Source organism: Nyctibius grandis, chromosome 3 (genome assembly GCF_013368605.1).
Source record: "Nyctibius grandis isolate bNycGra1 chromosome 3, bNycGra1.pri, whole genome shotgun sequence".
Taxonomy (NCBI): Eukaryota; Metazoa; Chordata; class Aves; order Nyctibiiformes; family Nyctibiidae; genus Nyctibius; species Nyctibius grandis.
In genome coordinates this window covers 70,773,170-70,800,286 of record NC_090660.1, presented here as the reverse complement: position 1 = coordinate 70,800,286, position 27,117 = coordinate 70,773,170, and the positions used below count along the sequence as shown (strand labels likewise).

General features: G+C 45.2%; 1 protein-coding gene across 1 annotated transcript; it reads right to left on the bottom strand.

The window, feature by feature from the left end:
- Positions 1-1,864: 1,864 nt before the first annotated feature.
- Positions 1,865-20,969, bottom strand: SDCBP (syndecan binding protein). Its single transcript, XM_068397050.1, has 9 exons — positions 20,837-20,969; positions 16,671-16,736; positions 13,520-13,598; positions 10,833-10,942; positions 10,358-10,516; positions 8,711-8,886; positions 4,104-4,275; positions 3,454-3,545; positions 1,865-2,589 (listed from the first exon to the last, which is right to left on the bottom strand). Exons 2-9 carry the CDS (start codon positions 16,719-16,721, stop codon positions 2,535-2,537), a joined length of 894 nt encoding a protein of 297 aa, XP_068253151.1. The 5' UTR covers positions 16,722-16,736; positions 20,837-20,969; the 3' UTR covers positions 1,865-2,534.
- Positions 20,970-27,117: the final 6,148 nt, after the last annotated feature.

The following is a 27,117-nucleotide window of genomic DNA, read 5'->3' as shown; positions in this document are numbered from 1 at the left end:
CTACCACAGAGAGAAAATACCCTTAACTTTCTTCTGGTTAAATATGGATGCATACAATGCATAGCTCTTAGTGCAGCTGAAGTTTGCTTTCTGCTGTAAAGCATGCTCACAAAACAGAGCCCTCAGCCAGCTGTTTCATTGCCTAAAGCAGCCTTAGCTTTTTAGAGCAGGGGAATTAGGTTAACCCTCTTACTAGGTTATATCATCAGTATGTTAGGGGTTTTTTTTAATATCATATGTGTGCAAGGAATTACATATAGACTAGTATTTTCTTGCAGCTTAACTCAAAGTTTATCTGTGTACATACATTTAACCATAGCTTACTTACTCTTCAATGCAAGCTCATTTCTGCTTGAAAACATGAGGGTTTTTTTGATTAGTTCTTTCACTTCTGCTTGCTACATGCTACAGCTGGAAGGAAAACACTAAGTACTTGTACTGAACAGTACTTGTACTGTTATTTCCAGTGGATCTCCACTCACCCCTGCTGAATCAATCACCTACTCCTAAGTAAATGCAGAGATCAGCATTTCAATAATACATTATTGTGACTCCAGGGATTTCATAGCTAAGCAAACCAGCTTGCCAGAAACTTAGAGGTGACTGCTACAGGCCACAGGTCCTATGCCCATAAGGGTGAATCATACCAACACTACATGAAGTCACCAATTACTGCCAGTAAGTGCTTGCCACAGTGGTTCCAAAAACATATCATTTAGTAACCAAACAATCCAATTAAAATGGCTCCCAGGATGAATTTAATCACCACTGCAGCCTGAAGGAGTGTAATGGTTTTCCCTCAGTTACCATAACTGAGAAATTAATTTGAGAAACAGGAAGCCACAAGACAGACTGACTCTTCTTGACAGGCACTGCTAAACTTAACAGTACACTGAAGTTCAGTAATCCTAGATTGCACAGCTGAAACCTGGAAATCACTCACCAAAACTGGTATTTAACTTCAGATCACTTAACTTCTTAAAGTCCCAGTTGAACATGCCTATGACCTAGCATGGTGGGTTGACTCCAGTCAGCAGCTGAGCCCACACACCTAGTTTCTCACTAATCTGCCCCACAGCAGGACAGGTAAGAGAATCAGAAGGGCAAAAGCTAGGAAAATTTGTGGGTTGAGATAAAAGACAGTTTACTAAGTGAAGAGGAAGGAAAAAAAAAATAAAGGTCATGCAAAGGCAATCACTCACCACCTCCCACCCCCAGCAGCCTGATGCCCAGCCAGCCTCCAAGCAACAACTACTGGGGAAGGCCTCCCCTCCCCCCAAGTTATTGCTGAGCATGATGCCAAATGGTGTGGAGTTTTCCTTTGGTCAATTTAGGCCAGCAGTCCCAGCTGTGTCCCCTCTCAGCCTCTTGGCCACCCCCAGCCTGCTCACTGCAGGCAGGGGACAGTGAGAAGCAGAAAAGGCCTTGACACTGTGCAAGCACTGCTCAGCAATAGCAGAAACATCAGTGTGTTATCAACACTGTTTAGTCACAAGTCTCAAACACAGCACCATACCAGCTGCTATGGAGAAAGTTAACTCCATCCCAAGCAGACCCAGCAAGCTGCAAACAGCTTTAAGATAAAATTGCAACTCTACAATTAGTATGTATGTCTTGTAGAACAGCTAGGCTGCTGTCCCACATGTTAAGCCAAAGGTATGAAAAGAGTTAAGTGTACCTTGTCTAAAGTATCCCAGCTCTACCCTTTTAAAACAGTTCAACATTGTAGGCAGTAAGCTTATTTAGAAAGCTATTTTAAACTGTATTTCCTATCTTGTCTTTATTGTTGGTTGAAATGGACCTCAACTAAACAAGCCTGTCTTAGCTCATCTTAAGAAGTATGTATGCACACACACAGAGTATCTAAAGTTCCAGTCATTTATTTGGTTATTTCTGAATCCTTAAGAACACAGTTAAGGCAAGAGATAAGCATATTAGTTACAATCTGTATAACAAGTAATAAAAAGATTTGAGTGTCTGTACACTGCTTTTATTTAATATGCTTACTCACTGAAAGATGCCTTTGGCTATATTCAGCTTAGCTGGCATTCTCCTGTAAACAGTATTTACTAGAACAAAAAATTAACTAGTACTAGCCCTACTTCTAATAATGCTATTTCAAATCTACTCTTGCAAACAGAAAGCAGTAAAAATACTCATTTGTCTTAAACATACAAAGCACAGCATTGTTCTAGGTAACAACACGTAACTTTGCAAGTGATATCTGGTTCCTTGAGTTGCAATGGCTTATAGTAGTAGTAAACTAAATAAGACCTATGAAAAGAAGTCATAACACAACTGGAATTTCACATTTGTCAAGCATATAAGGCTACAAGTTTTATAGTTTGTGAATAAACGAGATATGTTGAACGGTAACATTCCCAGCCATTATTGATGCAAATGCTTGATGCAGTATATCTTCTCTTAGCCTCCAGAAAGGCCCATGTGCAGAAGAAAGAAATCACTGAGTATAATAGCCCAAGTTTAGTGGAATCATCATTATATATATGTACACACACATACATGATGCAAGTTTAGACTTCAGGAACAGAGTGATCCATCAGGCTTTTCATAATGCTAGTTGCCATCCTAAAGAAAAGGAAAAGGCACTCAGTTTTGTAAGACAACTGTAGAAGACTGCTAAAGCTTCCGATCACTGCATCTTTGTCATTGCTAGCCCTTTAATAAAATTTAAAAGTTGGCCTTTTACTCCACCATTTTTTGTAACAAGTACGTTGCTATAGAAAAGCTGCACGAAACTGCGCACGCAGAAGAGAAGCCCACGATACTTCATGTTTTTATCAGTAACTGAGCTGTGTCGTCAACATCTTCCAGGATGCAGGCATGTGTGCAAGCAGAGTAGTATCACAAGCGTGAGGGAAGGAGGGCAGGGGAAAGGTGGCTGTTAGCCTGAAAACTGCTTTGTAGAAAGAGCAGCAAGTGGAAGAAAAAGACTCAATTAATAGCTGAAGCATTATTAATTTCTAGCAACTTCAAAAACATTTTTGCAGGAGAGATTTAGCTGTAGAAAGCCAGTGCTGCCAAAGGATTAGAAAAAAAACAACTACTGCCAAGAATCATGTTTACGTCACCAGAATTAGTTGCACTAGAAACAACATTTTAGTTACAAGGTAACAAATACTTGTGTTACCCATGTACTTGCAAGTTCTCAAAACTTAAGTTTAGTAAAATTATGTCAAGAAAAGAGTTTTTCAAGAACAGAAAAGGCAAAGAAGCATCACTAACATATGAACAGCTTAAAAACAGAACCAAAACACACCAGTCTGACTAAAACATCAGATTAAGCAGGCTTTCCAACTCCCTCCACCCCTTCTCCAGCCTTCATGTTAAGTTTGTAATTAGGTCTTACCATGAATACATTTAAGCTACAAAAAATAGTCACTGTCAACTTGATTATAATTAACACCATTGGCTGCTTTGTTTTTTACCTACCTCTTTATTATATACTCATAAATACTTGAAGGCATGATGGTAATGGTCACTACATTTCCAGCTGTTGCCAAGATGTCTGCAATCTGGGGGTCCTGTTATTAAACAAGAAGTCATATGAACAACATTACTCAAGCTGACTAATAAAGCAGCAGTCTGAGAGATTTTTCTAGAGATATTTCATGCAGCTGCAGAGACCCACAACTCCTTGCTTAGAGTATTTAACCTTCAGGGCAAATCACTGAACCTACAATACCACTTCACAGATGTTTGGTTATCGGGATCTTACACGAACTGACTAAAGACGGGATAGAGATGTAATCGACAGGATTCCTACTAGAATTTGACACAGGCTGGCAGGAGGAAGCTTATTCTTTACGTTTTGCCAGCAAAGTCAGACTAAAGATTAAAAACTGAGGGCCAGGTAGAAGCAGAGAGGAAGAGAATGAGCTGCCCTGCCTACAGATACAAAACTGCAAAGAAGCCTCAAAACATACATGTATCTCCAATCAAATTACCTCTCATGACTTATTTTCTTATTTTATGAACGTTCACCAACATATTATAATCCTTTTCCTGCTCCAAAACACAATTACTATACACACACACAAAGTTCACAGCTATCCACACCCACCACACACTACTTATTTTACCTTCAATCCAATTACGTTCTGGCCATTAATTTCACAGATGTTGTGCTCTGTAAGAAGTCCATTTCTCGCAGCAGAACTGTCTTTCACTATTGAGGTTATTTTTCCATTCTTGAATATGAAACCAACATGCCCTGTGCTGTCCTTATGCATAGTAATAATTCGTTCAAAAGGCCTGTAAGAAGTAAGAGACATTTAAAATGCAAAAACATCTTTTCAGTCTACTAAACCACAGACAGAACCACACACTATTTCAGCATCTTTGATTTACAAAAAGTAATTGTACTCTAAGAGACTAATACATCAACTACAATGAAAAGTAGTTTGGTTTAATTTCATTTTGTTAATTGCTAGTTTAATCTCCTCTTTCCTGGCTGAAGTCACAGTGCATTTGTAAACTTGTTTCTAAACCTTACATGTTTCCCCCTGTTCTACAGATATTCCACCATTTTGATTAATAATAATACAAAAACTCACACATCATCCACACAAACGGCCATTAAAAATTAAGTTTTATCTACAAATGTTAAAAGGTGGCTAAAATAGTGCAGGCATTTTTAGCAACTGTAGGTAGACCACAGGATTCTGGAGTATAAGGCTTCCCCAAGAACAATTCTACTGCCTTAGAGATAATAAAGCTTTAAGTTGTGTATTAAAATGTTAGTAAATCCAGGAAGGGGTTGGGGAGTTGGGCACAGAAGTGGTAGACAGAGCAGGGAATCTACTACCACAGAATCACAGAATCACAGAATCACAGAATCACAGAATCACAGAATCACAGAATCACAGAATCACAGAATCACAGAATCACAGAATCACAGAATGTTAGGGATTGGAAGGGACCTCGAAAGATCATCTAGTCCAATCCCCCTGCCGGGGCAGGATTGCCTAGACCATATCACACAGGAACGCGTCCAGGCGGGTTTTGAATGTCTCCAGAGAAGGAGACTCCACAACCTCTCTGGGCAGCCTGTTCCAGTGTTCAGTCACCCTCATCGTAAAGAAGTTTTTCCTCAAATTTAAGTGGAACCTCCTGTGTTCCAGCTTGCACCCATTGCCCCTTGTCCTGTCAAGGGATGTCACTGAGAAGAGCCTGGCTCCATCCTCTTGACACTTGCCCTTTACATATTTATAAACATTAATGAGGTCACCCCTCAGTCTCCTCTTCTCCAAGCTAAAGAGACCCAGCTCCCTCAGCCTCTCCTCATAAGGGAGATGTTCCACTCCCTTAATCATCTTTGTGGCTCTGCGCTGGACTCTCTCTAGCAGTTCCCTGTCCTTCTTGAACTGAGGGGCCCAGAACTGGACACAATATTCCAGATGCGGCCTCACCAGGGCAGAGTAGAGGGGGAGGAGAACCTCTCTTGACCTGCTGACCACACCCCTTCTAATACACCCCAGGATGCCATTGGCCTTCTTGGCCACAAGGGCACATTGCTGGCTCATGGTCATCCTGTTGTCCACTAGGACCCCCAGGTCCCTTTCCCCTACGCTGCTCTCCAACAGCTCTGTCCCCAACTTGTACTCATACATGGGGTTGTTCTTGCCCAGATGCAGGACTCTACACTTGCCCTTGTTATATTTCATTAAATTTCTCCCCGCCCAACTCTCCAGCCTGTCCAGGTCTCTCTGAATGGCTGCGCAGCCTTCCGGCACATCAGCCACTCCTCCCAGTTTTGTGTCATCAGCGAACTTGCTGACAGCGCACTCTAATCCCTCATCCAAGTCATTAATGAATATATTGAATAGAACTGGTCCCAGAACCGACCCTTGCGGAACTCCGCTAGACACAGGCCTCCAACTGGACTCTGTCCCGCTGACCACTACTCTCTGGCTTCTTTCCTTCAGCCAGTTCACAATCCACCTCACTACCCAATCATCGAGACCACACTTCCCCAGTTTAGCTGCGAGGATGCTGTGGGAGACCGTGTCAAACGCTTTACTGAAATCGAGATAGACCACATCCACAGCTTTACCATCATCTATCCACCGGGTAACATCCTCATAAAAGGCTATCAAGTTGGTTAAGCATGACTTCCCCTTGGTGAAGCCATGTTGAGTGCCCCTAATGATCCCCCTATCCTTGATGTGCCTAGAGACAGCACCAAGAACAAGTTGCTCCATCACCTTTCCGGGGATGGAGGTGAGGCTGACCGGTCTATAGTTACCCGGGTCCTCCTTCCTGCCCTTTTTGAAGACTGGAGTGACATTCGCTTTCCTCCAGTCCTCAGGCACCTCTCCCGTTGCCCACGACTTAGCAAAGATGATGGAGAGTGGCCTAGCAATGACTTCCGCCAGCTCCCTCAGCACCCGCGGGTGCATCCCATCAGGGCCCATGGATTTATGGACGTCCAGGTTGCTTAATTGGTCCCTGACCCAGCCCTCATCAACCAAGACAGATTCCTCCTCTATCCTGACTTCTGAGGCCTCAGGGGTCCGGGGCTCCTCAGGACAGCCTCCAACAGTATAGACAGAGGCAAAGAAGGCATTCAGTAACTCCGCCTTCTTTTTATCCTCTGTCTCCAGGACCCCCACCTCATTCATCAGTGGGCCTACATTGCCTCTAGTGTTGGCTTTACCTGCAATGTATTTGAAGAAGCCCTTTCTGTTGTCCTTGACCTCTCTTGCAAGGTTTAATTCCATGGAGGCCTTAGCTTTCCTAGTTGCCTCCCTACATCCTCTGACAACAGACTTATATTCCTCCCAAGTGGCCAGCCCCTCCTTCCACGATCTGTACACCCTCTTCTTCCACTTGAGTTTGCCCAGCAGTTCCCTGTTCAACCATGCAGGTCTCCTGGTACCCTTCCTTGACTTCCTACCTGTTGGGATGCTCTGATCTTGAGCTCAGAAGAAGCAGTCCTTGAATGCTAACCAACTATCTTGGGCCCCCTTACCTTCTAGTACCCTGTCCCATGGGATTTCCCCTAGCAATTGCTTGAAAAGGCCAAAGTTGGCCCTCCTGAAGTCCAGGGTTGTGATTTTGCTAGCTATTCTGTTCCTGCCACATGAGATCCTGAACTCTACCATCTCATGGTCGCTACAACCAAGGCTGCCCTCAACCTTCACCTCTTCAACCAGACCCTCCTTGTTAGTGAGGATCAGATCCAGCAGCGCTCCTCTCCTAGTTGGCTCATCCACCATTTGCATCAGAAAGTTATCATCAACGCACTGGAGGAACCTCCTGGACTGGGGATGGCTGGCTGAGTAGGCCTCCCAGCAAATATCAGGGTAGTTGAAATCCCCCACAACAACCAGGCCCTGTAATTGCGAGACTGCTCTCAGCTGCCTGTAGAAGGCCTCATCACCCTCCTCATCCTGATCAGGTGGCCTGTAACAGACACCCACAACAGTATCACCCCTGCCAGCCTGCCCCTTAATTCGCACCCACAAACTCTCAACTCGCTCCTGATCCGCCCCTGGACAGAACTCAATACATTCTAGCTGCTCACTCACATAAAGAGCAACTCCACCACCTCTCCTTAGCGGCCTGTCTTTCCTGAACAGGACATAGCCATCCACGACCACATTCCAGTCATGCGAGGCGTCCCACCAACTCTCTGTAATTGCCACTAGATCATAGCCCCCCGACCGAACACGGATTTCTAACTCCTCCTGCTTATTCCCCATGCTGCGTGCATTGGTGTACAGGCATTTCAGGGAGCGAGCTGGGCACACCGATTTCATCCCAGATTCACCCCCTGATTTCACCCCAGGGGGATGGGGGGCCTCCTGGTCTACCTCAACACTAGAGCGTTGCCCCAGTGGTGCAAGCCCAGCTACCACCCCATCCCCCTTCGAATCTAGTTTAAAGCTCTCCGAATGAGCCCTGCTAATTCCTGTCCCAGAACCCTTTTGCCCCTACGACATAAACCTTTCCCATGTATTACCACAGTATTTTGATTCAATACACAATAGAAGTAGCTGCCCTGATAAAAGTAGCGTGTCCTCCACTGGGTCAAACTTGGTTCTTAAACAAGAATAAACATTGAAAAAGCTTCAAGACATATACCTAGTCATATCATGTATCATCTGTCTTCTCATAGCCTACAGACCTTATGGTGAATCTGACCTGTTATTACCCCATACAACTAGCTACAAGGTCATTATTTAATACAATTAAAAATCTCCATTGGTTCAGCAAGCATACTTCTAGTGAAACTGGCATTAATTCACAGGTAAGTAAGAGAGTTCACAAGAAAACTATCATGCTAAATAAAAATGCAAATGTATTCATTAATACAGCAAATATTTTGGTACCATCTTTTATCTCTTTTTCAATTAGTATACACAAAAGTCAAGTTGTGTCCGAAGAAAGCACAGAACTCTTGAATTCAGCGTTTAAATTTGACTTGTGCTATCACTCATTGGTTTACCTTGAAAAGTGTTATGCCTCATCACACCCAGGCAAGTGTGCACTGGAAGTTTACAAGTTAACAACCATTTTGACTGTTCCCCACAAATCGGAACATTTCTGAGGACCTTTACTATTGAAGTACCTGGACAAACAGATTTTGTTATGCCTGCAGTGCTGCTCAAGCAAGGGGAGACCCAAACCCCACATAATTACTCTGAGATGGATAATGACAATCTGTATCTACAGTTGGCCTTACCTGTCCCGAATGATCATTGAAATCCTTTCTCCAGAAGCCTGTTTCAGAACTTTATGTGCTTTATCAGAACTCCATCCTGCACAGTTTTCACCATTGATCTGCAGAACTTGGTCCCCAAACCGCAGACCAGCAAGGGATGCTGGAGAGTTTGCCTGAACTAACTGTACAAATATACCCTATAAAAGAGAAAAAAAAAAAAGGGGCGGGGGGGGGGGGCAGGAGTGGAGAAAGATGAAGTTCTTCCTTAAAGATGAAGACCAGTGAGAGAACACACAGCCCTTTAAAGTTTCCCATTCTTTATGTAATACCAACCAACCAGATAGAAGGATTTGCTAATTATCTCTCCTTAAGAGGTATTTTTGAAATTTCAGTCTGTTTCTAGATGTCTTTAAGAGATTAACAGGTAATTAATGCTAGAATAAAGTTAGGAAATGGGCAAATCTGTTCTGTATAGATCTCTAGGCATTAAAAAAAAAAAGACACGAGCGTAACTTTAAAGCCTTACTCGAAGGGGTAAATACTATTCTGTTTTAACAAGAAATCTGAACAACTGGATCAAGACAAGACTATTGATAAATTTGCCTATCTCCTTGTGCAATTAACTAGTAATTCATTTGCCAGACATCAGAGTCTATATATAGCTGGAGAAACAGAACAGCAATGCTAGGATCGCTATGGCAGATTTTTCCTTCTTTTGCAACCCCATTAGTTTTCAACTTTTTATTGATTATGACTTGCCAGCACCTCAGGTGAAAAAACAAGGTGTTAAAAAACTATTTCTACTCAAAGTACCCCTAAAAACCAAGTAAAGCACATCAAGGAAAACTGCAGATAATACCTTTGCGGAGTGGGGGGGAGGGGTGTAAAAAAAAAAAAACAAAACAAAACAAACAAAAAAACCACCCAAACATGCTACTCTAAGAAAACCCCAGCATTTCCTGGGTTAGGAGAACTACAAAAGCACTTTAACCCTATATGAAACCTTGAGTAAATTTTTTTTTTTAAAAACATTCAGATTAAATGGCTTTGCCAAGGGAAAAAAACAAAACAAAACAAAACAAAAAAACACAAAACAAAAAACTAAAACGGAGAAGCTCCAGAGCAGGTTTAAGAGCTTTAAGGGTCTTCTTGCAGCTATGTTCATGTTAAGGGAAACTTGAAAAAGCCTACTCTGAAATTACTCTCTACACACAGGTAAGATGACATCCTCAGTATCCTAACTTTTATCACCAGCAACACACTGCAAGAACCTATAAAAGACGAGCTACTTCTAAGCCATTGGCACTCCTCTGCATACTGCTGAACTTTAAGTACTGCCCAGTCTTTCCACAAAGATAGATAGAAGTCTTGAACTGCTAATAAGTATCACAGCAGCTCTGCAAGGACAATTTCATGCTCTAAAGTGGAAAAAAAAAAAACAAGTATTTTTCAGTTGTTATAAAACATATGCAAGTAAATTGTTGGTGTAAATTTTAGATCCTAGTCCAGACAGCTGGAAATCTAGTTACTGATCTAATGAAGGATTTTAAAATTCAGATAATGGATAAGCAAGCATTATACAGAAGACAATTTGTGACCAGACACTAACTTCACTAATTTAATCCAGCAGTAAGATCTCTATAGGCAAAAGCAAACTTCTATACTTACATTGTCAACAGACTTAAGGCGAAGTCCAATTTTGCCATCTTGATCTTTACATAAAATCGCTTCGCGGATGCCTTGCTTAATTTCTGCTCTGCGAATTCCGATATCATTTCCAGTCACTGGAGCTACCATGTAATTAGTAGAAGGTCGTGTTACCAGTTGCTGATTAAAACAAAATAGCCAGACAACTTAGTTTCAACTTATTTAAATAGCTATGTCAGTTTATATGAAGTGATATTTAATAATACAAAATCAACACAAAAATTAAGTCACAACACAGGCTCTTCCCCACCCTCCAACACTGGAAATATACTGTTCAGTTTAAGACCAGAGAAAAATAGGCACTGTTACTTAAAACAATTTCATTTATCAGTCAAGTATGGTACTTAAGACAAATAGTAGTCTACTATCTAGAATGCTAGATATACATTTAGTCTTTATACTTTTGCTTTCTAAAACATGCTTGACTGGTACCTACACCCTGTGGCTGAGCAGCTGCTGCCACTGGTAAGTTTCTCTGCACTTCCTCCTCATTGAGGCTCAGGCCCATATACTGAGAAAGTTCTGGATACAGCCTGGGGTATAAGCCTACAGGAGAAAAAAAAAAAAACAAAACAAACACACCACAAAAAAAAAAAAAAATCAATACAATTGTTGGTTTAACAGAATGAGCAGTTACTGCTTTCATATGTACAATTACTTCAAATCTTATGCTACAGTAATTCACTTCAAAAATTGTGATGGAAGACCCACTGGAATCAGGACTGGTTTTCTAGCCCAGATTCCAAAAGTAACCAGATAAGCAGCACTTCTGAGATAAAGAGCTAACAGAGAACTTTTAGTTTCAGTTTCTTAATTCATCCTTCATTGCACAAGCATTATACACATCCTGCTAAGTTCCAAAACAATGTTGTGCAGTCCATGAAGACATGCCCTTAGTCCAAAGCTTTTTGGCAATTAGTGGGGAACTACTCTCCCTCCCACCCGCAAACCACATAGGCTGGAGAACACACCCCCAGAGTAACACCCCACCAAGTACAAGACAGCACTTGCAAGAGGCATCCATGCCAGGGACGTGTCAGATCCTAGGCATGGTAAAGTTTCTGCAGAAGACAGCCTCCTGGCTGTAAGGTCCACAGTGCAGCCTGCTTTAACAGTCTTGATAAGAAAGTAACTGTCATTTTCTCATAGCTTCAAAATGAAGTCATTTTAGATATGCTTCTCACAACAAGACAAAATAAACACGGCCCTTAAAATATCCAGCAGGAGATTCCTCTATGCCCAAGAGGACTGGGGTGCAGGGAGTGGGAGGAAAGGAAGTTAAACTGACAGACTTGTCAGACCCTGAGTCAAACCACTCTGGAAATAAGCTTGATATTGCTCTTGACATTCCAGAGATAATTAGCTGGTGCCATTTAACAAGCAGCAGTTACGAGATCTCTCCAGAGTCCACCTGTCGTTCTCACCAAATTGGTGAGGACAGAAAAGGCTGCTCAGAGAGCAAGGTGGTGCAACGGACAGCCTTGGAAGCAAGTAGGCTCCCCAGTTCACAAAGCTCAGGTTTCTAGTTTTCATTTATGGGTACATGTATAAAACCAGCTGTTATAAGAAACCACATTTGACCAGAAACAGAAAGTAAGTTTTCTGGGAAGGAACAAAGGTCATTTCAAGGCAAATTCCAGTACAAAAAAAGAGACTTTTTTGCTCCTTAATACTTTCAGTGGTCATGTTTGCATACTGCTTCACAAGAGCTGTCTGATCTTATTTCTGGATTGATCTATCAGCTTATAGTTTCTCCAACATTAATTAATAAGCTTTTAATGAATATTTCTTCTATTTTTGCTTGCATTTTCAAGCCCCTAGGATTACACACAATTAACACTGCCAAGACTTCTGCAGCTGCTCTATTTTTCTCTTTTGTTCTTTATCAAAGACCACACCACAGTATGCATCTTTGCTGGCTGTATTACATTCTCATTCAAAACAGAGAGACCTCCAAATAGCAGAACACATCTGAAAGCTCTTCATGTTGTACATTCTCCTGCCTCTGCCAGGACAGAGGGATTCCCAGTGGGTTTGGCACTTCCTATAGATGGTGTAGGCGTCCCTTTGTTTGGGATATATTAGGTGATTAATCATTCTTGAGCCACACACAGCTCCTGAGCAATTCACGCACAAGCTGATGTCAAAATTATGTCATTGGCCAGCAGGCACAAAAACTACAGGAGAATTTAAACTCTGGACAGCAGAAAGAACACTGCCAAGAAGGGACTGCTGAAGTAAACTCAGATCTGGTCTGGTGAGGTTAGGCCAGGTATGTACCTATTCCACAAAGGATCTACGAGAGGCAGCTCTCTAGTGAGCTATACAAACTCCTGCCTTAAAGTCATCGTAGATACACCAGCCCCAGGAGGAGAACTGGACACAAAGTTACATCCACCAAGCTCTAATATCTGATCCACCACCATTCCTGACAGCTGTTCCAACACTGCTGCTGCTCATGCTCGTTAGAGGCTTTAGGCCTTTTAGACCAAGTGTAACTTAATAGCCCAGAGCTCTGAACCCAAACAAACCTGTGTGCCTTTGTGGATGTATATGTGCATGGAAGAAAAGGAGGGGAGATGGGTACAAGTCATTCGGCTTTAAGTCTGATAGACTTCCCACTGGACATTTGATCCCAAAATCTGCTGGAAGCTTTGTTGATAGAATGAAAAGATTAAGTTCCACCTTCCTGGACACTTCTCTGTTGACAGAGATTTGTGTTTGTCTGTTCCTAAGCAAACTCATATGGAGAGGGAAGGCACTCAGACTCATGCTGCCCTCTAAAGCTTAGAAATATACATGTGATAAATAAGGACAACTGTCTGAGGTAAGAGTCAAAAAGAGCTCAAATGGTACCAACACCAAATCAGGCTCATTTGGAAAAGGTTTCGAAAAGTTAGAAGAAGGGTTAGTGTTTGCCACAACTTCCTTTTATAAGCAAGCATTGTTTTTTGACTCCTATAGCACCTTACCAAGATGGGTGTTGGCATTTCCAAAAAGGCATGGTCTCACCCTTTGTAAACAAGGTTACATATTTATAGGTATTTTTGACTGTACTGTTAACTTTAGGGTTTCAAAACTGCTTTCCACAACATTAGGATACTATATAGTACATGAGCTTACCTCCATCAGGGGGAATAGGAGCAGAAGCTTCAGACAAGATTGCTGGATTAGCTGGATTTGAAGAAAAGGCAGTCTGAGCCTAAAAGCAAAGAAACTCACATACGTTATCTTGTACAAGAAAAATCTATGAAATCTTTAATATGCAGCCAGGATACTAAATATTTTGTTTTCTCTTGTGCATGCTAGTTACTGTTCATCTTGAAGCTCTGAAGTCAATCTTTTTCTTTGAAATAAATAACTTCAATACAATATGCTGTAATAGTATCAAACTATTTCAGTAGATCAACTTGTACCTTCCTCAGGGACAAGGCTACAGTAATAATACAGAAAGGCTTCACTGTCAGTCTGTTCTGGTTTTGTCATTAAGCAAGTTAAAGTGCATAAGATCTCCTTAAAAGACATTTTAAACTTGGCTGACAGAGCTTTACAACTTTAAGTTTTAAGGTATGACCTTTGGCAGAGTGTTTTGTGATTACTTTTTTCAGCTGGATAGCAGCCATTTTTATCTCTTCACCATTTACAGATGTTATTCATGAATTCTGCTGGAGTCCCTTATAGGTTGTAAGTTCAGTTCCACACAGTCCAATGCTACTAGTTTAATACCTTCTGAAAGAAATGGACCTTCTATGATGATTTTTCTACAGAAGCTGCCACTTAGTGAATGCACTAAGCTTGGTTTCTATATTGCTTACTGACTCACAAATGTAAGAGACTGTATTAAAGTAAGCCAGCTTCCTTCCTTCTCAATACCCCAGCTGCTACTTTTTTGGCCTTGTGTAATCATGACCAGTGAAATACACTGCCTTACAGAGGCCCTTAAGCGTGATGGAAATAGCTATCCCAATGGCTCTCCTGATGTTGAATGTCAAAGGTGGTGGTGGGGAAATTACTAATGCATAGTGAAACATTATGCTGAACAGGACACATAAATCATCTAACACAACATGACGGTCAAATTACATAATGTCTTTAAGGAAATCACACTTAAAAATAGAAGACTTCGTAGTCCTGTACTCTCCAGGAAGTTGTTTACAGAAAAAAGTTTCAGAGTAAGAATGACTCATTATTTATCAGTATCAGATGTATGTAGAAGAATAGCCTCCAACTCAAACGCTGAACAAAAAGAACAGGTTAGAATATTTAATGTAACAAGTCCATTTGTTTTAACAAGCAGTCATTTTAATCTCACTCATTTGTTGTGGATACAGACTGTCTTTCAGTACTCTGCCCCCTTTTCTCCTAAGAGTGCTCTCAGATGTATTTAAAAGACAGCATTTTTATAATGCACTTTTTGGAAGAGGCAAGTAATTTAGCCTTTGCTACCAAAAATATTAGTGAAAATGGAATGGCTTGCTCTTGAAATAATGGTATTTTGCAGTGACAGTAGTTACTTCCCCTCGCTCACAGCTACACTCAGGACACAGCCCATTACCTGCCACGGTCCCAAGCCTTCTACACTGGGGATCTGTAACCAAATGCTTTTGACTCTACCTCCCTTCTCTCCCAGCCCTACACAGATTTTCTCATAGGCTGTCTTGCCTGACATCCCACTCATCAGGTGTTGGAACTTTGTGAAATCCTAATTTAAACTTTGAGTGGACAGTCATCTTTAAGCACAACAGCAAACACCTGTCCTGCATGAGCTGTTGTTTTTTCCAGAAAACAGAACTTTGAGATTACAGTGTCAACAAGGATAAAACTAGCTTAACAGAACAATTTATTATGCTCCCTACAGAAACCTCCATATAGTTTACTCTTATTAGTCTGTGAAACACCATACCAGACTACAGCTGTAATCACATGAACAAGACGTTCTGCTCAAGTTCATAAACCCTACTGAGCGTATGGGCAAGACAACGTACAAGAAGAGTCCTTGCTCTATAAAATGACAGAACGTGTACCTATGGTCCAAGGTTTACAGGACTCAGCATAGACATACCCTGCTTCCATTTCCTCACTGCTTCATTCAGTGGTCACAAAAGTTAAGTAGTTGAAAGACCACATTTAATATCTTTAATTGTAATACATAAACTCTAGCAGTTGGTCGTTAAAAGGCCAAAGGAGCACATTCTCGGCTCCAGGATATTTTTTTTTCCTTTTTTTTTTTTTTTTTTCAGTTCAGCATTACCTGACTGTAGATAAAGGACTTCACAAAGATAAGAATGGGGCAGTGGGGTGGGCAGACAGGACAAGGACAAATCCCAACACAGCGCCCACAACTTTAAGAGCCCCACCGCACACATACAAACACAGGTGAGACTGAGGCACTCCACTTTGGAACAGCACAGGAGAGCGAATAAGCTGTTCTGTGCAGTTTGCTTGATTGCTTCCCAAGTGAACGACAAGCACAGAAGCAGCAGCCACCTTAAAATGCAGTATATCTCATTGCTGTTGTTTAAACTGGGACGGAATCCAGTTTAAGTTTAGGAAAGAAAAATGAAAGCTAGGTAAAATACTGAAGAAAGCAAGGAAACTCGTAAAATACATTCATGTCAAATTTCTCATTAAGTTTTTTATCCGTTAAAATGTTTTTCTTTATTTTGGTTCACAGATTTTTTTTTTCATCTTCATACCATCTACCAATAAAGCTTAAAGAATACCAATATTCTTACACATAAAGGGTTTTACACAAATTTGATAATCTTGGAAGTAGAGTGAGAGAACTGCTCACTACCATGAAATAGCCAGAGGACAAGTCTGTGATTCCAGATGACATTAAGAGAGCCAGTGCTCTTTTTTTGTGCCCAACTGACCGTGAAAGCTTTCTGCCACAGGTCTGGACACCACGAGTGAGACACAGCAAGTCTGTTAGTTCAGTCAATACCTGTTCATCACATCAGAGCTGAATTACGAGAAGAGACTGACTACGTTTTTCTACTTAAGACCAAGTATCTATACTCCAAAAAAAAATCAACACATTAAAGACAAATGACTATAAATGAATATATCAAACAAAATAAATATACCCAACAGTGGTTAAATAAGCAATAATCTTATTATATCAAGCTACAAAGTAAACAGTTTGTCTTTCCCCTTTTAGAGCGTGATGGTAAAACAAACTCACACCTACAATAAGTCTCCCCTTCCTTGGATTAAATACCATCAGATATATTATTGTCATCAAAACTCATCTTATTAAAGCCCACCATACCTGAATAACTTTGTCCACCTTCAGATCTTCCAAGGAAGGATAGAGAGACATTTTGATGCAGTCTCACTGGGTGGTAGAGGGAAGACCAAAAAAAACAGGAAAGCAAACGAACAACAGCATTAGCCATCAGAGATATTTACTTAGGACTACAAGTTGGAAAAAAAAAAATAAAAAGAAAGCAGACATAGAGCATTAAATAAGTGATCTGTGACCTACAAGTCTTAGCACTACAGATACCTGGCACTGCAGATGAATTCCATTAAGACTACCCATTTAATCTATTATCATAATAGCCTTTGCCTAATAGGCTTTATTTAATATACTTAGCACTGTCAAAGTTTAGGTCTCAACAATGAGAAAGCCTATACAGAAAAAGTTTCACAACAAGTATTGCAAAGACAGACTTTAGGAGGCCAGGATACAATGATGATGAGGGCTGAAGAGGAAAAAAATCTAATCACCCTCCTCCTGCTTCTCCTCCCAACTGCAACAGTATTTTATATACAACTGCAGAAGCTTTCACTCTGTCATCCAAAGTCTCTAAAGACTTCCATTTGTTCTGATGTTCCAGTAAGAAGCCACTAAAGAGAACTGGCTTCCCATGTCCACTTGTAACACATTAATTGCAGCAAGAGACCATAAAGCAGCCAGATTCAGTCAGTGGTGAGTTTCAAAACACATGGCTCTCATGTGATGTTGGGAGAGCCCTATGACAACTTATCAGGAAGTAATACAAACAAAATAGCCACGGAAAAGAAATCAAGCAAAAACAAACAAAAAAAACTCCAGCTTCACATGATCCTCTAAGGCACCAAGCTGACACCCAGCTCGGCTAGAGCCGAGCACCTGAGGCTTCAGGAAATCTCATTTTCCAGAGCTCCTTCACTCCCCTTCTCAGTGAGGTCAGCTGAACTTTTCAAAACCGTAATAAAACATTTTACACCAACATACAGGAACATTTTAATGGGGGGGGAGAGGGACAGAAACAGAAGGCTACAGAATGTGATACAGTTTTGGAAGTTATACAAGGTACTGAGAACATACTTAATGAGGCAGCCCTTACTAAAAGCTTTCAGTTTGGGGTTCATTTTCCCATCCAAAGACTGTAACAACCTAGCAATAATTCCAGACTAAAAGTGACACTACACAAATCCTCGAGCTACGGCTTCTCTACATGCCAAGATAAGTTGGTTTTTAAAAAAACCCCACACACACTGACGCCTGATGTGATACTGCAGTAACACAATAGACATCTCTTCATATTACACTAAGGTCATCAATAGCTTTTCCACTTGTTCAGCAGAGCACCTGACAGCTCCAGTATCATGTCAGACTACACTTAAAACTTCAAAAGAGCATGCCCTAAATGTGACTGAGACCTAAACTGCGAACGTGTGGCCAGTTATGTTGTAATAATTAATTGTCACTGACATTTTTGACTGATTGTTGCAACTAAACTAAATACAGTTGAAGCCTGGAAGCTTTGTAAGTTAAACATACACATTTAATACCAGTTTGAAGCACTGTTTTAATCCAGCATTGGCCTGAAACAACTAAGTGCTTTTGCTCATCCAAAATGGGTAATAGCAAACGCAAGTCCAAGCCCGACAAAGCCCTCGCTCAGGTAAGCAGTGCCCGGACGCTGCATCCTGCTGCTAACACCAGCCAAGTCACACGCAGCATCAGACTCACCATTTACTTCGATGCTACAGCTGCCCTAGTACATTCAGGTGCTGGTCCAAGCACTGGCACACCTTCAAAGTCAGCACAACCCAGCAGCGCGCAGGCAGGAAAAGAGGGCAGGCCAAGGACGGCGTGTTCCCAAAGGAGTCACCCGTCACAGGGCGATGAGGGGCACAGGAGCAGCACTTTGCCGATGGCGAGCTCTGACAAACCGCACAGCAGCGGAGCACAGCACGGGGTCTGCTGGGACCCTGGTCCCAGTGACCGACTTCCACGCCGCAAACCCCGGCGTGCTTACACCTTTAGCTCTCCTCCACAGACCAGTCTCACTCTGCACACGATTACTGGTGACGTTTCTCACAGACCAGCAACCGCAAGCTTCCTCTAGTTTACGAAGAGGAGCGTGACGCTTCTGTAGAAAAGTATTAGCAAAGCTAAACATGTATTCGTTCTCGGCTCACGTAAGACGACACTCCAGCAGCTTATCCTGCCACTTTACAACTGCCTTGAGCCACCTCCCCTCCCCAGCCAAGGGCTCACAAACCCAAGTGTTTGGCACCACTACCAAGGAGCTGCCGGGCTAGCTCCCTCCTCGTAATCTCACCAGTTACTATTTTTGGTTTTCCAACTAAATAGCCAGAATAACCGTCACCACTGTAACTGCATTCAGTGAGCTCCCAACTTCGTATATGGCATTTTCAACTTCTGCACAGTCAGTTGTAGCAAGTAATCCTCGTTAGGTAAAGCAAGATCCATAAAAATACTGTATTTAGTTTAAAATATGACCTTTTAATAACAATTGCCACTCTCAGGGACCACCAGTAATCGCAGGAAGAACCTGTCCACGACTTCTATGCAATGTTATTCACGGTATAAACAAGAGTTTCAGCAGGCGCTGTAATGGCTTTAGGCACTGGGGAGTGGCTACCACAAAATGTGAGTCACTATAACCTCCTTTTCTCTCTTAAAAAGATACACTGACAACAGAATAACTTTCCCTGATTATTTCCATATTTCTATGTCTTGTGAGGAACAAAAGTGTTTAGGAAAGCAAGAGTGAAAACCAAAGGAAGAGCGTGGGGCAAGAGGGACAGCCATAACTCAGCTAGTGACCTGCAAAACCTGGTGGTGAAGACCTCTCCCCGTTTCTCAGTACCCTTGGCTGGGAAGTCCAACCACCAGCACCAGTCAGCATGTCCCACTAAGCGGATCCTGTTTGCCAAAGGGAAGTGCCGGGCCACTGGCTGGAGACCCATGGAAAGGCGGCACTTGTGACACCCTGGGGCTGCCAACACGAAGTCTTGTGGGTGGGGGTGATCCCCAACTGCCCTCAGTGCCACAGCTGGGAGGAGATGGGCTTCCAGATACACCCTCCAGGTCAGAGACGACAGAGCTGAAGGCGGTGTGGGATCCAGCTCAACCCCAAGCCTGGCCAGCCTGTAGCAACTGCTGTCTCTGAAAGCAGCATCAGCCAATGCTGGGGGAGAGGGGGGGAAAAAAAACCCACCAAAACAGCCACCCACAAGTGTTTTCTGCCTGTGGCTCATGGAGAGATTACAGCAGATCACAAAGACAGCACCTATACTGAAACATTGGTTTCCACTTCCCAAAGAGTTAGAAACCTATCACCCAAAAATTCACCTTTACAGCAGATCCAGGACAAAACTTCCTGGAGGTCAGGCTGAAACATCAGGAACTGAGCAACTGTTTTGCAAGACTCGTTCTCCACTAGTAACTCACTGTTTCCCTTCTGGTACATACCTAATTAGCCTCTCAGCAACTGCTCTCATTATGCATTTAGCTCTGAAATCTGCTGCCTCCATTTCAGACCTGAAGCAGGGCTCGCTTACCCGAAAAGGCACGTCACATCCATCCCACCCCTGCAGCAATATTTAGCCAGTCTAAAAAGAAAGTATCACAAATGCCTCCTTACAGGAACCGACCGAGGAGCACGGTCCTTACGCAATGACCCCGGAGCCCGAACGAGAGGCCAGAAGACACCCCCAAGCCCAACACTGCGGGAGTGTGCGGACACAGACGGACACACAGGCGTTTATCTACTCGCCGTCTTCTCCAGCCGCGGCCGAAGGGACCCCTCGGGCAGGCGGTGCCCCTCGCCCGGCAGCTGCCGCCCCCCCAGCCGGCCCCGGGGAGCGGTGGCCCCGCGGCCCGGCGATGCGATGCACGGCCCGAGCCGGCCAGCAGCGCCGCCCCGCAGCAGCACGACATGGCTCCCCGGCGGCACCGGGGACAAACACTGCCCGCGTAACCGGCACAGCGAAGCCGCCACTTCCTCCAGGCTCTCCCCGCAGCCGGCTCGGCACCGGCCTCCCCGCTTCGCCATGCCCGGCCGCCGGGCTCGCAGCCCCCCCGCTCCGCCTCCCTCCCCTCACGCCACCGGGGACGGGCCGCCACCCCGGGCCCGCGCACAAAAGGCTGCGGGAGAGGGGGCCCCACCAGCCGACCCCGGCCCCTGTCTTCACCTTCGGCTCAGGCAGCGGCTGCCGTTCGTCGGGGTCCTCAGCGCGGAGCGGGGCGGCGGCTGCTCCTGTAAGTCCCGGCAGTGCCGCTATGAGGCGAGCGGCGGCGGTGGCGGATCTGTCCCGGCCCCGCGCATGCTCCGGCGGCGGCGGGAGTGGGGCGGGCCCGGCGGGCGGGGAAGGGGCCGCCGCGGGGCGGGGAAGGGGCCCTCCACCGGCGGCTGTGGGGCGAGGCGCGGGAAGCGGGCGGTGGTGGCCCGGCTCCCTTAGAAGCGGCCCCCGCTCCCCACCGCGGCCGGCAACGCTCTTCGCTGGTCGCTTGCTCTGCTGATGCGATGCTCGCCACCGGCAGTCTTCATTTTTGCACCGCCTTTGCGACACTCATTTGCCTTCATTAGGTCACAGCTGTCATCTTCATGGAGGAAAAGGTATAATTTTCCATTCATTTTCCAGCATTTTTCCCCCTGTAATAAAACACGCTCTGCTGACTGCCCCGTATCAGCTTTGTTTTGCGTGTTTCCCGGATGGGCATCAGTTGCGACACGCCAGAGCTGGGGTGACCACGTCACCTGCCCTGCAGTCCAGCGCCTGCGTGGGCCTTCTCCCACTGGTGTGCGTCTGAAGCAGAGCACATCTCCTGGAGAAGCTCCCCGGGAGAAATCGTGGTGTAAAGTACACCAGCGACAGGGAAATCCCAGAACAAGCTTGGAAGGAGGCTTTCATACTCAATTACCATAATTATTCCACGTTTGCCTTATTAATAGCATGAACTTCTCTAGCATCAATTTTCAGTCTTTAAAATCCTTCTTCACTAGGATTCTTTGCCTGTTGTCAAACCTTGTTCATCACACAGATAATTAAATCTGCTGAGTGCCCTAAAGCTTCAGCTAAGAAACCAGAGCGTTCAGTAAAGGAGTTTATCACTTTGCCAGCACTGAGGAAGGTTTGCTCCCACCTCCAGGCTCTTTCTCCTGTCCTCAGCCAGTCCCAGCAGTTGTCAGGCTCTTCTGTGGGACAGCTTAATTCACTGTTCCAGCAGAAATCAAATCCACCAAAAACCATGAAGGTTTTTCTGCTGGGTTAATCAGCCAAACCAGCAATGAAAGGATCTCACAAGCACCAGCGCCAGACAGAGCAAGGAAACAGGAGAAAGGAGGAGGAGGGAGGAGAACTGGGAATGAGAGAGAAGGGTGATTCCCTTCCTTCTGGCACTAACAGGCTGTTTTATCATGTAAGCTGCCTGCACAATTATGACCCTAGTTAAGCTAAACACAGATTTTGTTGCAATGTATATTTTCACAGAATCACAGAATGTTAGGGATTGGAAGGGACCTCGAAAGATCATCTAGTCCAATCCCCCTGCCGGGGCAGGATTGCCTAGACCATATCACACAGGAACGCGTCCAGGCGGGTTTTGAATGTCTCCAGAGAAGGAGACTCCACAACCTCTCTGGGCAGCCTGTTCCAGTGTTCGGTCACCCTCACCGTAAAGAAGTTTTTCCTCATATTTAAGTGGAACCTCCTGTGTTCCAGCTTGCACCCATTGCCCCTTGTCCTGTCAAGGGATGTCACTGAGAGGAGCCTGGCTCCATCCTCTTGACACTTGCCCTTTACATATTTATAAACATTAATGAGGTCACCCCTCAGTCTCCTCTTCTCTAAGCTAAAGAGACCCAGCTCCCTCAGCCTCTCGTCATAAGGGAGATGTTCCACTCCCTTAATCATCTTCGTGGCTCTGCGCTGGACTCTCTCTAGCAGTTCCCTGTCCTTCTTGAACTGAGGGGCCCAGAACTGGACACAATACTCCAGATGCGGCCTCACCAGGGCAGAGTAGAGGGGGAGGAGAACCTCTCTCGACCTGCTGACCACACCCCTTCTAATACACCCCAGGATGCCATTGGCCTTCTTGGCCACAAGGGCACACTGCTGGCTCATGGTCATCCTGTTGTCCACTAGGACCCCCAGGTCCCTTTCCCCTACGCTGGTCTCCAACAGGTCTGCCCCCAACTTGTACTGGTACATGGGGTTGTTCTTGCCCAGATGCAGGACTCTACACTTGCCCTTGTTATATTTCATTAGATTTCTCCCCGCCCAACTCTCCAGCCTGTCCAGGTCTCTCTGAATGGCTGCGCAGCCTTCCGGCGCGTCAGCCACTCCTCCCAGTTTTGTGTCATCAGCGAACTTGCTGACAGCGCACTCTAATCCCTCATCCAAGTCATTAATGAATATATTGAATAGAACTGGTCCCAGAACCGACCCTTGCGGGACTCCGCTAGACACAGACCTCCAACTGGACTCTGTCCCATTGACCACCTCTCTCTAGCTTCTTTCCTTCAGCCAGTTCACAATCCACCTCACTACCTGATCATCGAGACCACACTTCCCCAGTTTAGCTGCGAGGATGCTGTGGGAGACCGTGTCAAACACTTTACTGAAATCGAGATAGACCACATCCACAGCTTTACCATCATCTATCCACCGGGTAACATCCTCATAAAAGGCTATCAAGTTGGTTGAGCATGACTTCCCGTTGGTGAAGCCATGCTGAGTGCCCCTAATGATCCCCCTATCCTTGATATGCCTAGAGACAGCACCAAGGACAAGTTGTTCCATCACCTTTCCGGGGATGGAGGTGAGGCTGACCGGTCTATAGTTACCCGGGTCCTCCTTCTTGCCCTTTTTGAAGACTGGAGTCACATTCGCTTTCCTCCAGTCCTCAGGCACCTCTCCCATTGCCCACGACTTAGCAAAGATGATGGAGAGTGGCCTAGCAATGACTTCCACCAGCTCCCTCAGCACCCGCGGGTGCATCCCATCAGGGCCCATGGATTTATGGACGTCCAGGTTGCTTAATTGGTCCCTGACCCAGCCCTCATCAACCAAGACAGATTCCTCCTCTATCCTGACTTCTTCTGAGGCCAACCAGGCCCTGTAATTGCGAGACTGCTCTCAGCTGCCTGTAGAAGGCCTCATCACCCTCCTCATCCTGATCCGGTGGCCTGTAATAGACACCCACAACAGTATCACCCCTGCCAGCCTGCCCCTTAATTCGCACCCACAAACTCTCAACTCGCTCCTGATCCGCCTCTGGACAGAACTCAATACATTCTAGCTGCTCACTCACATAAAGAGCAACTCCACCACCTCTCCTTAGCGGCCTGTCTTTCCTGAACAGGACATAGCCATCCATGACCACATTCCAGTCATGCGAGGCATCCCACCAAGTCTCTGTAATTGCCACTAGATCATAGCGCCCCGACCGAACACGGATTTCCAACTCCTCCTGTTTATTCCCCATGCTGCGTGCATTGGTGTACAGGCATTTCAGGGAGCGAGCTGGGCACACCGATTTCACCCCAGGGGGATGGGGGGACCTCCTGGTCTACCTCAACACTAGAGCGTTGCCCCAGTGGTGCAAGCCCAGCTACTACCCCATCCCCCTTCGAATTAGTTTAAAGCTCTCCGAATGAGCCCTGCTAATTTCCTGTCCCAGAACCCTTTTGACCCCTACGACATAAACCTTTCCCATGTATCACTGTCACGCCTGTTGTCTTATAAAACCAGCCATTATCAAAGAACCCAAAGCCCTGCCTGTAGCACCAGTCTCGTAGCCAGGCATTAATAGAGAGAATCCTACTATTCCATCCCACGTCATCACCTGAAAATGGAAGGAGGGTGGAGAAAACAACTTGTGCCCCAGACTCTTTCACCAACCGTCCTAGGGCCTTGTAGTCTTTCTTCATCCCCTTCAGACTACGGGATGCAGCTTCTTCCCCACCTGTCTGCAAGATCAGCAGGGGGTAGTAGTCTGTGGCCTTCACCAGGTTGGGGAGTTGCCTGGTGATATCCCTGATTCGGGCTCCAGGCAGGCTGCAGACCTCCCTGTGATGGGGGTCAGCTCTGCATATTGGGCCCTCAGATCCCTTTAGGAAGGAGTCTCCAACCACTAAAACTCTTCTCTTCTTCCTTGTGGAGGAGGTAGCTATACGCCCGTCAGGTTTTTCTGACTGTGGTGGGACCTCTGATATAGGTTGCCTCTCCACCCCATCCCCATTGGACCGGCTGTATTCCACTAGGGCTTCATATCTATTGCTCAGAGGCACCTGTGGAGGCAAGGTAGGCAAGGAGGGCACTCGCCTTTTGCCACGGCCATAGACTTGCCTCCACTCACTCCTCTCCTCTAGGTTATCGTTTTCCACCTGAGAGGGGCAGAGTACAGGGGTCCCTCGATCCTGGGAGCTCTCCGGCAGGTGCTCCCATTTTTGTTGCAGGGAGGGCAGAGCCTGGCTCCACCAGTCTATCTCCCTTTCAGCCTCCCGAATGCTCCTAAGCCTTTCTACTTCGGCTTGAAGCCTTTCAACCTGGCTTTGCAGCTGTGCCGCTCGGCCGAGCAGATCATCTACTTGCTCACAGCGCACACAGCCCCCTGACACCACAGAGACGGTGTAGCATTCCCTGCAGCCGGCAACCTGCACCATCGCCTCCTTCCGTGGGAGCTCTGTCTGGGTTCCCACATCCATTTTGGTCTTCTTCCACCGGGTAGATACCATTGTTCTTCCACTGAACTGGGAAATACCTGTTGGTGCCACCCCTGGTTCACAGCTCCTTGGCACCTTCCTCGCCTTGTGCACTGGGAGGGAGTCAGTGCCCTCCCCAACGAGCTGCAAAGGACTGCAGCCTCTCCTGCCCTGGAGGAGCCTCTCCTGCCCTGGGACACACCCAGTCACTGCTGACTCACACAGGCACTGCTGAGTCTCCCACTCCCCTCTGGGCAGGGACTAGTCCCTGTCCTCCAGGAGACTTTTTATCACCCGATAACAGGGGGTGGAGCGTTTAAATCGCTTAAATCGCCCGCGGTGCCTCCGCAGTGCCTCCGGCTACGCCCCCTCCTCTCCTGATTCGTTGCCGGGAACCTCCGGGTCCGGGGTCAGGGGGAGCAGCTCGGGGCTGATGCTCGCGGGGGGCTCAGGGGGGGCCCAGAGTATGAAAAACCGCCCGGTTAAGCCCGATGTCGCCCTCGCCCCCGCACTAACCTCAAGTAGCTGCCGCCGCTTTCGCTGCTGCCGCCGCTGTCCTCATAAGTTTCTTGATCCTCTGCAGTTGCCAGCATCTGTGGTGAGCACCACAGGGGTGCATAGGATTGGGGTAGCAGCCGCAGCAGAGCGGTACAGCCTCTCTCCAGCTGCTCAGAAGACTCCTCTTTCTATATCCAACGATCAGCCGGGCCCAGCACCTTCCTGTATGCCAGTGCCTGAACCATCGGCTACTGAGTCATGCAACTACAGATCATTAAATATATATGAAGTGCAATTTTGAGCTTCGGGTATGAGTTCATGAAAATCCTGTCTTAGGTGCCTTCCGGGCCAGGAGGGAGGGAGAGAATCTAGCTCTGGTTTAATAACAGCAGATGATTACTGCTTTTGTAGTGTTAATTTTCTGCATAGCCAAAAGTGATTTTTAACATAAATGCAGTGAAAGGTTTAAAACTTTGCATGCTCAGTACAAGGGTGTAACTCTTCATCCTTCAACGAGCTCAGTGCGGTGAAGCCCTGTACCCACCCTGGAGAATCAAGACTGCTGTAGTGTCCATATAGCATGGAAATTATGGATGTGCAGTTGACAGTTGACCAGGTGATGCTATTCTGCTGGACGCTGGTGCTGACAGCTGAAGGGGAATGTTTTCTTTTGGTTTGACGTTGTATGCCCCTCCTATTGAGAAGACACTGCTCTTTTTTTGAGAAAGCTAGGTTGTTATTTGCTGTTTTTTGCTTTGCTTTATCTCTTGTCGTGGTCTTTCGAGACAGCCTGCTATCAAGGTAGCAGCCTTTGTCAGTGGGTGTCAGACCTGCACTATCAGTGCACATTTCCTGATTTTACCCATGAGGCTGTAATGGACCTTCATTTTGCTTATGATGATGTCCTCACCTGAACACTAGGCTCCATATAGTCTATTACTTGTTGGGCGTACTCTGTGTGTACTATTACCAATATGTAATCTAAGAACAAAGTCCAGGTTACAGGCAGTAGCTCTGGCACCACGTCCACCTAGAGGACATCCACCTTGGTAACAAAAGTGAATCTCATCATCTTCATCTCCAAATGTATCATGAAACACAATTTCAATAAAGATTTTGAAGAACAGTATGAGGCTGCTGCTTCTTGCTTAAGAACAGTTTTTGGACAGAGAAAGATTAACCTTGGTGTACTGAAAAGCTTTCTCAAAAGTATTGTTCGTTTAAATATAGGCACAAAATGTAGTAAACCAGAAAGACTAATTGCTGGAA